Source organism: Equus caballus, chromosome 15 (assembly GCF_041296265.1).
Source record: "Equus caballus isolate H_3958 breed thoroughbred chromosome 15, TB-T2T, whole genome shotgun sequence".
Taxonomy (NCBI): Eukaryota; Metazoa; Chordata; class Mammalia; order Perissodactyla; family Equidae; genus Equus; species Equus caballus.
In genome coordinates, this window is record NC_091698.1 from 13,788,441 (window position 1) to 13,805,554 (window position 17,114).

General features: G+C 50.9%; 1 protein-coding gene across 3 annotated transcripts; it reads right to left on the reverse strand.

Annotated features, from left to right (window-relative positions):
• Positions 1–3,156: 3,156 nt before the first annotated feature.
• Positions 3,157–16,544, reverse strand: LOC138917628 (solute carrier family 41 member 3-like). 3 transcript variants are annotated; one of them, XM_070234908.1, is made up of 7 exons: positions 16,399–16,544; positions 15,314–15,460; positions 12,348–12,492; positions 10,891–10,970; positions 8,627–8,761; positions 4,467–4,615; positions 3,157–4,015 (listed from the first exon to the last, which is right to left on the reverse strand). In XM_070234908.1, exons 1-7 carry the CDS (start codon positions 16,535–16,537, stop codon positions 3,803–3,805), a joined length of 1,008 nt encoding a protein of 335 aa, XP_070091009.1. In that variant the 5' UTR covers positions 16,538–16,544; the 3' UTR covers positions 3,157–3,802. The 3 variants fall into 3 exon arrangements, with proteins under 3 accessions (XP_070091009.1, XP_070091010.1, XP_070091008.1); XM_070234909.1 differs by lacking the exon at positions 16,399–16,544 and adding an exon at positions 16,018–16,291; XM_070234907.1 differs by lacking the exon at positions 16,399–16,544 and having other exon boundaries at positions 4,277–4,615; positions 15,314–15,479.
• Between the last annotated feature and the right edge of the window lie 570 nt (positions 16,545–17,114).

The window sequence follows — 17,114 nt, forward strand, 5'->3', positions numbered from 1 at the left end:
AATTCAGAGACTTAGGCAGCCCTATGTTCGTTGCAGCATTATCCACAAAAGCCAAGATGCAGAAGCAACCCAAGTGCCCATCAACAGATGACTAGATAAAGAAGATGTGGTGCATATATATATATATATATATATATATATATATATATATATACACACACACAATGGAATACTACTCAGCCATGAAAAAAGACAAAATCCTCCCATTTGCAACAACATGGGTGAATCTTGAGGGTATTATGTTAAGAAACATAAGCTAGACAGAGAAAGACAAACACCATATGATTTCACTCATATGTGGAAGATAAACTAACACACAAAGAGAACAGATTAGTGGTCACCAGAGGGGAACGGGGTGGGGGGTGGGCATAAGGGGTAAAGGGGAGCACTTATATGGTGACTGACAAATAATAACGTGCAAGTGAAATTTCACAATGTTATAAACTATTAATGACCTCAATAAAATTAAACCAAAAACAAAATTGAACCAGGTAAATTTGAAGATCCGATTGACTTCTTAAGTGATTCATGAATTGAGTCCCGTCTCATCTAGGCACTCTGAGGGCTTGCACAAAATGCAAGGTTTTTATGGAAAGGAGGGTAGGGCAAGAAAGTCATTAGCCAAAGAACATAAAGGCTTCTTTGGGGCCAGGACATCTTTTCGGGGTGGGGGTTAGAACTGGTCCAGGTTTGATCATGCGGATTACCTCAATAGCGTAACTCAGGAAACTTCATATTAGTTGTTTGAAGGTCACATTCGTAGGAGGGACTGAAACTGTAATTAAGTCTTGGTTTGCAGTCATGGGGCCCATTTGGGGCCTTTTTTTTGACACTGGTCATTAAATGTTGCAGGAAGTCAGGTTTCAGTCCTGGACACTCTGCTCTGCCTCCCCTTTACCCAAGGTAAGGTCATCTCCCCAAACGCTCTGCCTCCCACCCAAAACCTCACCCCTAGACCTCTTTGCTCATTGTGTGATTAACTCCTACTTATCTTTGGATCTCAGCCTAAATGGCACTTCCTGATCAAAAAATCTTTCCTGAACTTTTGTCTTGGTCAAAACTCTTTACTACTTGCATAGCTTGACTCTCAGTCAGAATGTCCAGGTTCAAATCCTCGCTCCACCGCTCACTAGCCATAGTGATGAGGATCAAGGCTGCCCAGGGAGAAAAGCCTGAGGCGTCCTGCCCTACATATGGATCTGTATCATCCTCTGGGAAGTATAGGACATCCTGACCTGATTCAACCTGATTCGTATCCAGAGTTATAGGATCACCCAATAACCAGACCCCACCTGCACTGATACCATTTTAACGACTTTTTTACATAATCTTTCCTTTGTCTTGTAAATAACTCACATACCTATGCCTTATAAGTTTAGCCCTACCCTCAACCCACCTCAGCTCTTTGCTGCCCATGGGTCCTGTCCCCATGCTGCAGCTCTTACTGCCCATGGGTTCTGTCCTCATGCTATTCTCTGAATAAACACTACTACCAGAACTTGAGAGTCCGAAAAATCTTTCTTTCGACTCCTCGGCTCGTTGAGCCCACATCAACAGGACCTTGGGAAAGTTAAGAAACCTTGAGATAACTCATTTTCCTCTATAATCTATAAATGAGGATGATAATAGTATCTACCATATCAGGTTGCCATGAGATTATTAATGAGTTTACGCATGTAAGATACTAAGAACATGGCACAGTAAGGGCTCAGTAAGTTTTAGCTCTCATTATTACATGCTTCTACAGCACCATGTGCTTCTCTTTTGTAGGACTTAAGAGCTAAAATTTTAATACTTCTTTGGGAGTTGTTGGTTATTGACATCTCACATAGTAGACCCTTGAGACAGGGAGGATGAGTGCTTTGCCCATCCTTTTTGTTAAAAAAGAGACACTAGGCCAAAATGGAGTCACTTGTGGTAAGCCCTCATCACCAAAATGAGGCAATCACTAACCTAATGACCTTCACCTCTCCCAGGAGTGGAATCTTAAACCAGTCAATCGGGAACTACCTGGTCAACACTAGTGAGGTCATCTGCCTGACAGACCCCCAGAGGGTGACCTTGCCCACAACAATCCACTCTGCTGACTTCCTGCCCCTCCTCCTGCCTATAAGTCTTCAATTTTGTCCAGCTCCTCAGAGCTTCTTTCTATCTGCTAGAGGGGATGCTGCCCAACTCATGAATCATTCAATAAAGGTCTTTAAAATGGACTCCCTTGTATTTTGCTTTTTAGCAATCCCCAGTACCTAGCCAGCGGCTTAGCAGAGGTGCCCTGAAGATTCTCCCCTTGCCCCTCAGATCCACTCTCCACCCTCACCTGGCTCTGTGCCCCAGGAGGCTGAGACCTGTATGGACCATCAACAGGACCTCCAGTCATTTAACTTCAGTTTGAGTTTGGCTGGTGGGAGACACGAGCAGGAGATGGAAGGGTGGGCAGAGAATAAGGTTGGGGTATTCATTCCCATGGCTCTCTCTTTGCCAGCCCACAAACTGGTAGTAGTTATATTTCTTTACTAGCGACTCCTTCTCATGTAATCCCACTCCTAACTACTCTACAGTTCAAGTGAACACCTGGTGGTGACAGGGCCCCTACTGTGTCTGGCCCCAGGGTGCTTCACCACTCATTGTTCCCCACGTATCTGTAAATCATCTCTTCTTTAGACCCTGCTCAGTTACCCCAGTTAGCTGCTCTCTTTCCTTCTTGGACATTGACTAATACAAGCGGTTCTTTGTCAGTGTTTGTTGAATGAATGAATGAACACCTGTTTTACTGTATAAAGATAATAATCCTCAGCCCAAACCATGGCTGAAGTTGTTATGATGAGTCAATAAGAAACAGGAAGTGAACATGTTTTTTTAGGAAAAGATGGAGTTCGGAAGCATGGTTCTCAAATGTGAGAGTGCATCAGAACCACCTGGAGGTCTTGTTAAGCCCACATTGCTCAGCTACACCTCCAGACATTCTGATTTGGCAGGCCTAGGGGGAGGGAGGATTAATAATTTGCATTTATGACAAGTTTTCAGGTGATGTTGATGCTTCCAGGCTGGAGCCCAGTTCGAGAAACACCGCCCTAGAGAAATGCCCGAGGTTCTTGTTGCTGACAGACCCCAATCTCACGGTTGCACTAACCAACTTTAAAAACACAACAGACCAAGTACAATGCAATCTATGTTTTATTTTATACTTCTCTGATCATTAAAATCTAAACAGAGGTTTTTGCGAAAAGAGAAAGTAAAAAAAAAAGAAAGCAGTGACAAGATTAAATGCTGGGAGCAGACAAGGGCTGCGGAGGCCCGTCCTGGGCAGAGCTGCACACACCTGCAGGGCGCACCAGTAGAGCAGCCCGCGGCACTGGGTCCAGTGAAGACAGCAGGAAAGCCACGGCTCAGAGCCCTGAGGCTCGGACACACAATGCTCTCCTTCCCGCTCCAATCCAGTTCCGCTGCACGGGCACGAACGGTGCGAACACATCCCCCAAAGCGTGCGGGACATCCTCCTTCCTTCAGCATCTTCAGGCTGGAGTGCCCCACTCTCCACACACGTGCACACCAATTCACACGCCCAGCATGTGGGCACACACTCACACCCAGGCACGCGCAGTCACACTCACACAATCACAGACAATGCTTGTGATTTCAGGCCTCCATCATGGGTTCAGGTTCCAACTGCAGCGTCAAGGTGTGTGTGAGCCTCCTCAGCAGACTGACAAAGGGCCACTGCAGAGCAGGGCGGCCAGGGAGAACCTGCCTTCTGTGCCCCATTGGTGTGAGGGAAATCCTACTGAACTGGGGTTGCCTGGGCTCATTGAGGAGGTCCCGACACCGGTTCGGAGATGCCAACTAGCTCTGCCTCGCTCCTCAATACCCAGCTGACAAGAAAGCAGAGTGCCAGGAGGCCAGTCCCTAGGAGGTCCCCCAGCCCTGTGAGGTATGGAATACAGTGATTGTCTGGATCCAGGGCATGGTGCCACGTCAGCCGAACCATCACTTCTGCCAGGTATAGCAGGATTGTCACCTGTCATAAGAGCAAACAGACACAAAAGATTATGACCAAGTCAGAAGGCCAAGTGTTGCCAAGAAATACTAGCGGATTTCAAGGGAAGACACCAAGGTGGACACGACAACCCCAGGCAGTCCCCTTCTTCCAGCTTCTCTTGGGGTCTGACACCCGGCTCTGAGCTCATGAAGAAGCCCGAGAGCCCATCCTCACATGCTTGCCTAGACTCCCTCCCTGTGGTCAGGCCATGCTCTGGGCATCCCGAGGTGCTACACAGACCTGCTGCCACTGTCTGGGTCACACCTTTGGGCTGGAACAAGTTGACTTGACCCCTGGAAGACGGGAACTGTGTCCGCAGGTACAGGAACCCCCACCCCCGCTCCTTCGGCATCTCATCCAGGCAGAGGACAGAGCCTGCTGGCTGACAGACCAAAGAATGTTGCTTTGCTGCTGCTGCGGTCATCTTTACCTGGATCAGCCCTGCTAGTAGATAGAACACCACAAAGGTCTTGCTGTTTGGGACCGAATGGCCTTCCACCAGGTAGATGACACAGAAGAAAATCAGATGGCCTGGAACCACCAGAAAGAGCAGGACTCGGGCTGACATGGAATTGATTTCTGGAAGAAACAGAACCAAGGAGGTTGCATGACCTGCTTGGCAGCAGAGGCCACTTTATCAGGTGACAGTCTCCAGTGAGGCATCCACATTCATCACTACACGAGTGTTTACTGAGCACCTACCATGTGTCAGGCGTGTTCGAAAATATGGGGGTACAGTCCTATCCCTTAACTCACGGAGCTGACATTTTAAGGAAGAGAGAAAAACCAGGATCAAGTAGCAGAAACAGAGAAGAAAGGTCATTTCAAACTGTGACGAGTACTAGGAAGAAAATAAACCAGGGTAATGTGATAGATAATGAAGTCTACAGGAGTGGGAATGAGCTACTGGGGACTGGAGCCTTCTCAAGGGGATGACATTTAGGCTGAGATCTGAATCTCAGGGAGAGGATTCCAGGCAGAGAAAAAAGAGCGCGCAAGTGGCTTAAAGTGGCAGAGAGCTCGGGCTATTGAGGAGCGCAGGCTCAGGCGTGGGGTCAGCGAGCCCGGGAGGGTGGCACACGCCAGGGCCTCGGGCAGCCCCTTCCTCACGCGAAGCCGCTGGGACCCTGTCCACACATTCTCTTCAGGCTTCACCACTCTGTGAGTTGGAGATTCTGCGAGAAACGTGATTTAGCCCGCTGCAGTCACACTCTTTTTAAAACTGTAACATGTGAATGTGATGGCCTTCTCCCACAGAAATATTTCCCATGAAAAGCAAGTTTCCATTTGCCTCCAAGTTAAAATAACGTGCTGCATCAACTTAATGAGGAAAAGGAACAAAAACCGTATGTAGCCGAGAAGTTAAAAAGTCTCCTGTAAAGTAACATGTAGAGAGAGGGTGAGAACACACAGGGCACCCAACTTTATTCATGATAAAAAGTCAGACACAGTACAAAAGGATTCTTTCCAAAAGATTTACAGTGGAAGCAAGATAATTACTATCGGCTGCTGGCATTAAAATTCAAGAAAATCTACAGAAAAACTATATGAACAATAAGGATTCAGTAAAATACTTAGGTGCTGCTATAGACTGAACTTCTGTTTCTCCCCCAAATCCACATGTTATCTGGTGTTAGGAGGCGGGGCCTTTGGGAGGTGATTAGGTCCTGAGGGTGGAGCCTCATGAATGGAATCAGCGTCCTGATAAAAGAGACCCAGGGAGCCCCCACAGCCCTTCCACCATGTGAGGACACAGTGACAAGACAGCTGTCTGTGAACAAGGAAGCAGGCCCTCACCAGACACCGACTCTGCAGGTGACTCATCTTGAACTTCCAGCCACCAGAACTACAAGAAACAAATTTCTTTTGTTTATAAGCAATTCAGTCTATGATTCTGTTATAGCAGCCTGAAGTAAGACAGGGACATAAATACCGTAGAAAGTAAATAGTTTTCCCACATACAAACGACAAGTCAGAAAATATAACAGGGACTTCCACTTCTAGACAAGATGAGGTAGAACACACTTCTTCCTATTCTTCTCACTAAATACAACTAAAAACCCTGGACGTTATCTATAACACAAACATAAGAAGTTTCTGAAAGGTAGAGAGAAAAGGCAGGCTGGCCAAGGACCTCGAGCCTCAGGGAACAACTTGGCGGTGAGCTCCCTGAGCTGTCGTTGTCGTTTCTTTTGCCTGCTATAGCCCAGACTGGGTGCTGGAGGAGCCAGCAACCCAGAGACGTCAATGGGCACAGGTCAAAAATGGGCAGTGAACAAAAGTCTGCTCTCTCTAGCCAAAGGTCTAGAAAAGGGGCAGCATAGAAAAACAGAGAACTTTTAGACGATAACTGCTCTACTCCAGCGAAACATGACAGGAAAAGCTGCAGCCCCATCTCTATCAGCAAAAGCCAAGTGGGGCGCCTGGACTTCCGCCCTCATCCAGGTGGAACGTGGCACACACGCCTCTGGATGAGGTGGTGTAAGAGAAAGCTGAGTGGGGAATAAGGGGCACTCTGCCCAGTGGTCATGAGCCCCCATAACCACAGCAGTGAAGACCATGTGAGGAGCAACAACAAGGCGCTCTCTCCCTCCCAGCTGGGTACATCAGCGGAGCACGGGTTCCCGCCCTGCCCCCCAGGAGGGACGCACTCCTCTCCCCTAGGTGTCAGTGGAGACAGAGGGGACCCCGGACACCCCCTGCCTCCAACCCCCGGCAGGAAGAAAGCAGTGCATACCCTGTCCACCGAGAAGACGTAAGTGACATCCAGAGGCTCAGCACAGAATAACTCAAATGTCCAGGATCCAACCTAAAATCACTTAGAGCAAGAAAAACCTCAACTTGATGAGCAAAGACAAACACTGAGATGACGCAGATGGTAGAATTATCTGAAAATGACTTTAATTAATCCATTATAAAATGCTTCAACCAGCAATTACAAACACACTTGAAAAAACAATAAAAATAGAAAATCTCAGTAAAGAAGAAATAGAAGATACAAAGAACTATATAGAAATCTTAGAACAGAAAAAATACCATAGCCAAAACGCCCCAAACAAGTCAATGAATGGGATCAATGAGTAGGACGGAGAGGACAGAGGAAAGAATCTGTGAACTTGAAGAAAGAACTATAGAAATTAGTCAATCTAAACAAGAGAGAGTAAAAAATGTCTAACATTCACATCATCAGAGTATCAGAAGAAAAGGAGGAAGAGAGTTGGGCTGAAAACGTATTCAAAGAAACAATGGCTTAAAATTTCCCCCAATTTGGCAAAAGATAAATTTATGTATTCAAGGAGCTGAATGAACTCCAAGAAATCCACACCAATGCACATCACAATCCAAAGTCTAAAAAGTAAAGAAAAAGTAGAGAAATGACACCTTACGTATACAGCAAAAATAATTCACACAACAGCAACTTCTCATCAGAAACCACGGAGGACGGAAGGAAGTGGCACATTTTTCAAGTGTTGAAAAGAACTATCAACCCCGAATTTTACATCCATTGAAAACATCCTTCAGAAATGTCCCAGCAGACCTACCCTAAAAGAATAGCTAAAGGTATTGAAACAGAAAGGAAACGCTAAAAAAAATTGTAGCGAGATAAAAGATCCAGAGGCTGGCCCAGTGGTGCAGCGGTTAAGTTCACACATTCCCCTTCAGCGGCCTGGGGTTCACCAGTTCGGAGCCCGGGTGCGGACGTGGCACTGCTTGGCAAGCCATGCTGTGGGAGGCGTCCCACATATAAAGTAGAGGAAGATGGGCATGGATGTTAGCTCCGGGCCAGTCTTCCTCAGCAAAAAGAGGAGGATTGGCAGCAGTTAGCTCAGGGCTAGTCTTCCTCAAAATAATTAATTTTTAAAAAAACATTAAAAAAAAAATCCAGTTTTTCAAAGTAACAAAATGATAAAAACACCTCCAATGGTTCTCTGAAAAGAATCCAGACTGCCTCCTCAAGCTTCAAGACACCTTGGAGACTCCTTCCCACCTCTCCGGCCTCAGCTTCCCTCATCCTCTCCCTTGCTCATTACGCCCAGGTTTCACTGACCTTTCAGTTCTTCAGACTTACCGAGCTCCTTCCTGCCTCGGGGCCTTTGCTCAGGCTGTGCCCTCTGCCTCGAATGCTCTCTGCTCCAGCACGCCTCCTTCCCAACCAAGCCCTGCTCATCCCCAGAGAGGAATTTCCCAACCCCAATCTAAGTAGCTCCTACAATTCTTTTTCATTGTACCCTGTGCTTTAGCCTTTTAGAACATACAATTTGTAGTTATGTGCTCTCTTTTGTGTGTTTACGTGCTCTTCTAGAGCACATATATCCACGAGGACAAGAACAAAGCTTTCTCTGTCTCACCACTGTAACTGACACCTAGTGCCTGGTAGACATTCAGTAAATATTTGAGTGAATGAATGAATCAATTAAAAGTAGGCTGGGGTGTCGGGTCTCTGGGAGGAGGAGCTCTGTCCTTGAGGATCTGTGCTGAGGTCAGCACTGGTCTTAGATATTCATGGCTACAAACACCAGATTCCAAAGACGTCAATTTGTACTTACTTAAAGAAATGGCTACATGGCCTCCGGAAGATACCAGACCCACCTGAGGTGCAGAAAGTGGAGCACGGGTTAGGCCAGAACTTTTTCATCCCGAGGGGCAGGACCCCAGGTGTGCTCCATGTGTGCAGGTAGGTGGAGATCCGACTGGTCTGAATGGCCACCAGATTGCCACCAACACCTGAAAGGAGACAAAGAACCTGGTTTCCCCTTCTTTATGCCAGTCTCTGTGTTCTATCCCTTATTTCAAGTCCACCTCCTCCACGGAGCCTTCCTTGACTGACTCAGCACTTGATCTCCTTTCCTTCCCTCCCACTTGACCACAGACCTTGTTTGGCACCAAGCAAGAATGGCCTGGACCTCGTGAGTGAGGTATCAAGGCAGTAACTACATCACCTTGACAGCGGGCACCTCTTAAGACAAAGGAAGTGTGACTGTCCAATGAGGTTCTCGACACACATTTGTTGGGGGAGGGAGAGTGGGAGGAAGAGAGGGAGGAAGGAGGTGAGGTGAGGGAGGGGAGAGAGTGGATGGAGAGGTCTATGGGAGGATATCTTCATAAGCCACTCAAAGACATAGGAAGTGACAGGAACCGGACTACAGACTGGAATATCTGAGAAAATAAAAGGGATTTTTTTCACCTCAAGGTGGGAAAAGGAAAGAGAAGAGTGGGAAGAGTGGCGAGGGGAGAGAGAAATGATCCTATGGCGACAGAGCTGGTGCTTATTGCTGAGGCTCCCGGCTCCCACAGGGAGCTGATCGTGCCAGGGCCAGAGGGCTGACAAGGTCACACTGAGCTCCTTCTGCAAGAGACAGCCTTTGGGCTGGCAGAGAAAAGGGGCTGCCGATGGTGACCGTCTCCTTCAGAGGAGGAGTGGTTTGCCCCCATTCTACTTCCCCAGTCCCACAGAGAACAATCCCTCACTGGACCAGATGTGCCCCAGTGGTGGAGACCCACTGCCCTGGCTTCTCCAGAGGATGCAGACGATAGTCTGTGGATCTACTTTGCTTGGCCCACACACGAATTTAAAAGAAGGAAAAAATAACTCAAATTAATTGGCAGCCTTTACAAATTAGGCCCTTCACACTGATTCCTGGCTTCTAACAAATAAGCTCAGGGAGCTCTGGACCTCCGTCCCACCAGGGAGAACTGGCTGAAGCTGAGCAGGCACCACTCGCCTCACAGCACGGACGTGTCCCGCAGTGTTCCCTAGGCCTTGCCACTCCTTACTGCCTGGCTCCTGTCTTACCTGCTTAACTCGTTCAGATTGCTTGACTGGCCTCTACAGGCATCTGAGTTGGTGACATCCAAGGAAATGTTTCCAAGCTTATGGCCATGTGGACTGGACTTAGCTATTGCTCTCTTCCTTCCTAATGGCCAGGCCTTGTGCTAGGAACAGGCCCTGTGCAACTCTGTCGGGGTGTAGACCTGCTGGGTGGCCCACTAACATAAAAGGAACACAGGCCTCGGTTCCTACAGAGGTTGGGGGGATGGTGCCCAAGGGCATCTGAAACCTGTTTCTGCAGTCCCAGAAGGCCAGGGCCTGGCCATCAAGCAAACCGTGCAATAAGTTCTGTTTGGTTCCTCTCCTGACCAGTCAGTCCCATTTACAAAGCCTTATCAGAAACTGGACATAAACCAAGCTTTGGTTAAAAGAAGGGTCCTTGCCACAAATGTCCACAGGGTCTAAGCCTAGAAGGTGAATCAGTGAAGGGTTGGGTGGCACACAATAGGGAATGGAGAGGACTGAGGCAAATTGGACAGCATAGGTCCTGCCTCGATAGCAGGTGATTCCAGCCCTACCCGCAATGTAAACCCAGTATTGTCATAGCCTTACTTTTTAAGAAGACAGAAATCCAGATTTTTATGTGTAAATGTCTGAGTTTTAAATGTCATCAATAAATCTAAGTTAAAATAAAAGAAAAACTATGAGAAGCCAACACTCCCGTTCTGAAGACCACATTCTGTCAGCAGGTGCCGCGAACCCTGGGTTAAACTGTGTGTGCCTTCAAGGCACGGGATTTAGCTCTGCGGGAAGTTCAAGTCTCAGGCGCACCTATGAGGAACGGGGCGTGTGCCAGTGGAGCAGGGGGCAGGGCTTTCTCCCCTGGGGTCTCCTTCTGGCTGAGGAAAACCAGCCCCAGCAGCCCCCGCCCAGCAGCAGCATGGGCACAGCTCAGCTTCCCGACTCTGCCTCCAAGGGCCTAGGGCTGGATCTCTGAAGTCATTGCTATTCAGGTCCCACCACCCAGGCCCTGGGGGCCAACCCAACCCAAGGACCCCATGTAACAGGGATCCCCAATACCTACCACATATGATAGGAGTAAACACAGCCATGCCTTTGAACTGCGGTTTAGAAATGGTTTTGTTCAAGATGAGCCCTCCAAAACTGGAGAGAGAGCAGATGGCAGTCAAACGATTAGAGGTTAAGCTTGAAGCTGGCCTTGCAAACCTTCTCTATACAAACCGCCTTATCAGCCTTAGTAAACACCCAGCTTAGCAGACGCTTTTCTTACCCCTACATAAAACATCTGTCGAAGCCGAGTAGGTCTCCTGGGTGCCCTGTGCACCCCGCACATGCGTCTCCAGCACTATTCTGAGTCTCAGCTGTTCCAGAAGGCCCATCAGATAACATCAGCCCATTAAAAACAAACAACACACTTCTTTCCGAGGTGACTTACTTGGCTCTGTGACATGACAGCCCCGGAACTGCAACTGAGCTAGTCTTTAGCAAAAAACGGAACCTGCGTGAGTATCATCTCATGCCCCTTGCTCTTGGAAGATGCCGCAGTAAGATTTCACTCCCACCAGACCCTGGAGTTGAGCAACGGCTGCCCCATCCCTAGAGGCCTGGAGAAGTGACATCAACTTCTGTAAGGAGCCCAAGAGCCTTCTGGAAGCAAAGACACCTAGACCAGAATCTCTTTTCCCTGAGAGTCAAAGTGTAGAAAAGCACCTCAGAAAGAGGTGGGGTATCCCCTGTCAGGATCTACTAGTGGAAAAGGCCCTCAAGGATGGGCTGGAGAACAGAAGACCTGGGTTCAGCAGAGGGCCTGTGGGCCCAGGAGGACTAATCTCAGCCTTTCTGGGTCCCAGCAGCAGCCACGCTGTGGAAACGGTATTCACAGAGCCATCGCCTGGAGGCCAGGTGAAGGGCTCCTTGCAGCCTAAGCAGGGGTCCAGGCCAGCAAGAGCTGTGGCAGCAGGGCAGCGGGAGACCCTGTATCCTACAGTGGGAGACCCAGAATCCTACAGTGGGAGACCCAGTATCCTACAGTGGAAGAGCCAGTATCCTACAGTGGGACAGTGGGAGACCCAGTATCCCACAGTGGGAGACCCAGTATCCTACAGTGGAAGAGCCAGTATCCTACAGTGGGACAGTGGGAGGCCCAGTATCCCACAGTGGGAGACCCAGTATCCTACAGTGCCGCGACAGGGCAGGGGCTGTGGCACCAGTGCACTCATCTGACACTTCCAGGTCTGGCTCTTCCCAGCTCCATGGAGCTCTGGCAGTTGTAAACAGGACTGCCTCTCAGAATAAATAAGGTCTAGAGGTGATGGTGAGAGAGAGGGAGAGAAGAGTAAAGAGGTGTGACTCAGCCGGCAGCAGGAGTTAGTGAAGGAGCCTACACCACAGTGCACTCCCACCGTGACCACTGAGGCAGGAAGTGCCGCCCTCGCTCCAGGGGCTCCCGGGCTCTCACAGAGGGCAGGGGGTGGCATGGGGAGGAGGACAGAGAGGGCAGTGGCTCTCGCCCGTGCTCACCTGCTGATGACCATCGCTAGGATGATTGGGAACCACCCAAACTTCAGAATCTTCACGATGGGTGGGTTTTGCTTGGCAATGAGGACCCACACAGGGGTCAAGGCCGTGAAGCCGATGCAGACCAGCAGCGTCAGATGCCGACTGTCTGGGAAGAGAAAGAGAAAGGAGATGCATGCCAGAGCACATGGGCACGGCCTGGCAGGCGGGGGCCTGGCTTGCAGAGACGAGAGGTGGGCTGGGAACTAAAGGCAGCAGAGGTCTGAGGAGATGCCTCTGTCCTCAGTAGGTTATGGTGGCCCATCCCAACGTCCCTTCCAAAGGATTTTCACCATCCTGTTAAGCAGCTGGAGAAGCTCCTCTGTCCTCAATTCCTGCCACATTCACCTTCACTCCTCTGACTTTTTTGCTATTTTCCTGACGTAAGGACCCGCCTCCATCTCCTCCCACCCCAAACTTATTATTACTGTAATGGTTCCATTTATGAGGTCATGACCACAGGCCAGCACTGTGCTCGGCACCTCCTGGGCACAAAGTCATTTCATATTCTCAACAACCCCACTCAGATAGCCATGCAAGGAGACTGCAGTGTAAAGAGGTGGCCCGCCCAGGACACGAGCTACCAAGCAGTGAAGTCAAGGCTACAGCCTGGGTCTGTGGTAAGCCAGAGTTGGTTAGTGATGGATGTCCTGCTCCCGGCTGAGGAGCGACATCCTCGGCAGCCGTGTTTCTCATTGGGCCCAGACCACGGCCAGCTTTGTGGCTACTCGTGTCCCTGTGCCATCTTCTCCAACTAGTGAGAGCCATGAAGCAGATCTGGGTCTGGATCAGCCTGCTGTACCTGAGGCCAGGCCAGGCCGGGGCCTTGTGCACTTGGGCACGCACATGGGTAACACTCTTGCTCACTCCCTTCCTGTCTTATACTGTGAGTGTGTGAGTTCACCTTCCACATGCACACAAGACAAGACAGCAGCTTTCTCTACGACTGTCCTCTCATCCCTGGACACACCCCCCAAGGGCAGGCTCAAGGTGGTACATGCCCCTCTGCCAAGGCGGCCCTAGTACTGAGAAGGATCCAGGCATGAGTCTGTGTCACATGTCCCCTTTCTCTGGGGAGCATCATGAAGAGCATGCCCCTCTTGCCCTTCTCTGCACTAAACAATCATGGTCCATTCTTCTGCCACAGGGAGGCCCATCTCCTTGGGCAGCTGGAAGGAAAGACAGGCCACAGGTACCCAAGGCTGGCTACAAAGTGCTTCATGATGGAAGCAGTTGGCTTCTTTGCCATCCCAGGAGAGAGGAGGTGGACCCAGCAAGCGCTCAGCAAGTCTAAAATCTAAAAGACTCCGAGAAACAGCAGCCTCCAGAAGCAGGAAAATCTGCATCTAGTCTAATTTTCCTAGAACTACTCAGAAGCCCTGGGAGAGGTTCCACCTCCTATTCTCCCGGCACAGTGACGAATCCTTCCTCTGCACATGGTCTCTTCCCAACTACACTGGGAGGTGTGATGGTCAAGGGCTCACTCCTCAGCCAGTGAAGACTTACCTGACACATGCCAGGCCTGGTGAGTCCCCAGGGTGCACCCAAGATAAATTCAGTCTAATTGGAGAGACAGATGGTCTAATAACAGTTCAACACCTACTGAGCCATGTGTGCAGATACGCACTATTTCAGCAGGAGCTCAGTGTGGGTGGAGGGGCAGGGTCTGGGGAGGCCTGTGACTCACATTTATTTTGCAAATCACACTTGATTAACTAACCCATCCACAAATCTTCTTTGAAATTCAGTTTGGTTTAAAAATAAAATTAGGTCGTCCTCTTATTAGCTCTTCACTGCCACTTCCATGAACTTTGAGACTCCCTCAAACCACTCCATATTGTTAGCGGTAAGCAATTCCCAGGATGGCGAAGAGACAGTCCCAGAGGTGGGACAGAAGCGATCCCAGCGCTGTCCTACTCTCAGTCACACTTGTTTCGTTGGTCTGCTTCAGTTGACAACACGTAAAAACTGGGTCATCTTAAATCCCTGGGCAATGATAACTTGGAGCTTTGCTGCAGCTGCGCCTTTGTCAAGGGCATTTCCTCTAAGTGACCGCCACCACATGCCCCACCGTTACCCACTGTCTTCAGCCCCATCCACTCCACTCATTTAAGCTACAGGCATTTGGATGTGACCACGCTCAGAATCAACATTCACTAGATCCCAACAACATGTGCAGCCATTGCAGTGAGACACACCAGGTGGACAGGAAAACTAACACCCGGGGGGAGTGGTCAGCTGCAGAAGTCCCGCAGGCGAGACCATTCAGGCAAGGGGGACACTGTCTGCCCACACCGCCCCAGACACTGGCAAGGCTCTGTGCCCCAGGGCAAACCTGAGGAGGGCGACGGCCTCTCGTGGAGTGAGGGCCTCTGGCCTTGAGGCCCTGTTGCCACAAGCTGTGTGAACACCTCCCTTGGCGGCTGACCATGTCACGGGGCCACCTTCTGAGGAGCCTTGGGCTTCTCCTGCCTGGCGCCTGCAAGGACAGTTACGTGCTGCTGCTGCCCATGGCAGTGACGCTCCCTCTTGGAGTCGTTGCTTGCGTGGTTTATGTGTCCAGTGTGAACTGCCTTCCCAAGGAGGCACTGTCACCTGCCAGGATGCTTTGAAAGTAGCCAGGCCAGTCTCAGGCCCCCCAGGCATCCTGGTGCACCCTGTCCTAAGGAGGACACTCACAGCCTCTGCCTCTGCTGCCCTGAGCAGCTCGGCCCCTTCTAACACAGCTGGGAGGGTCTGAGGCTCTTGCTGCAGAACACCTTGAAATTGCAATGACGCCGAGTTTGTCTCTGTAAAAGGATTTCTGACTCCATGACAGACATCGTAGGTTCCTTTCTGAGGGAACTCTGCCCAATTTGGCTGCTGCCAGCTGGCTGCAAATGTCCCCACCCCACCATGCTGGTGAGCCCCTCCTCCTCGGTCCCCCATACCTCTGTGTTTATAGAAGAAGCTGCTAACGAAAGCCAGGATGGACAACGTGACGAGGTCTCCCAGGCTGGCTGCAAGGGGTGTAGCGATGTTGTCTGGGTTGATCCCAAGCTTTCGAGCACCAATCACTATGCAAACCATGAGCATCCCTGCAGAGAGGAGAGAGGAGGCGCACAGCGCCCGGGAGGAGGTGCAGGATGAGATGGTGGGAAGGAGGCTGCTCAGTCACTCGCCTCTACCCACACCAGCCCAGACTGGAGCCCCGTGCAGTGCAGGAGAGCTGAGAGGCACACTTTCATGGCCGCCACGCCACCCGAGCCCCACTTTCCGCTCTGAGGCAGCTGTCACACGTGATCCAGCTCCTCATCCGCTGCCCAGGACTTAATCCAACAGCATGTCATGTGGATCTTTAAGAAGATACTTTGTATCTTGGCTACTGGCATTTTAACACTTCACCCCATATTCTGTGACTCTAAACATATTAGAATTGTCACCTCAATGCCTTCTTAAAGAAGCCACCACTGGCCACAGTTCTTGCCCTCTTTTGTGACCAGGTCACAGCTACTTTCTCTCTTCTGAAATGTCAGTTCTAAGTGAATCTGAGTTTACACGGCCAAGCTCGTGGTCTGGTGACAATCACACAGGGACTTCACATGGGGAAACCACCACTTGGAGAGCACTCATTAAAAACCACCTCCGCCACTACCTGGCTTTATGTCACAGTCAAATTGAGGTCATACTGTGAGTCACCAGCGACATTTCTGAACTTTCACATATCTTTGGACGATTCCAGTTATGTCCATGCTGCTGAGCTGACCTCATCTCTGGGCTTCCGTTTGATTAGCTGTAAAATGGGGAGCTAGGACTGGCATTCTCTACAAGGCCAGGCCTTCTGAATCATTTGGTTTTATGGTTTTCAGAGACTTCGTGCCAAGCGTCTCCTGGCTCTGTTGTCTTGGGAGATGTGGCACACTTGTTCTGCCCTTCCTCTGACCAGACACAGCACTGGGGCCCCGCCTCCACCCAGCCACGTGCACACCAGGCATGACCAGCAGAAGACAGACACCCTGCGTCCCTGTCAGCGCACCTTCCCGCTCCGCAAAGGTCCGAAGCGTGTGGGCGGGGCCGCAGGAGTTCTGCCAGGAGGGTGTCCCTGTCGCTGTCCGCAGTCCACCGCCAGACGGGGGGCGGGGCAACGGCCGGGCAGCGTCTGGGCGGCGGCGCATGCGCGCGCGCGACGAGAGGAGCGCTGCTGCTGGGCCGCCGTCCAGGGAGGCGTGGGAGGCGTCGGCGAGCCGCGCCTGCCTGCCCAGAGGCAAGCCCGGCGGAGTCTGGCCGCGCTGTGCTGCTCTCTCCCGGGCCGGGCTCGTCCGTTCCCCCGGCGTCCGTGGACGCCGCTCCGTGTCCCCGCTGGGCACAGCAGCCCGGGCCCTCCACGGCCACGGCCTCTAGCCTGAGGAGGCCGTCCTTCAGCTCCCGCTCTTCCTGCTCGCCGGACACGGACGACCAGGGCGCCCGCAAAGAGGATGCCATCTGAGAGAGGTACCTGGGGGGCGTGGGCGTGGGGGCTGGTGGGAGGCGAGCGTGTCCCTGAGGAATAGGCTTGTGCGCCCAGAGGTGCCCGTCAGGTCGCGGGACAGCTGTGCGGCGCGGGGAGCGAGGGGGTCTCTTCGTGCGCTTGAGGCGTTCGTGGAACGGGCGGTGTGTGCCGGGCACGGGGCCAGCCTGGGCGTGCGGTGCCCGGGAGTCGGGCGCTGAAGCGCCACCCGTGGTCTCGGCTTCTTGGCAGGACAGACGCGAAGT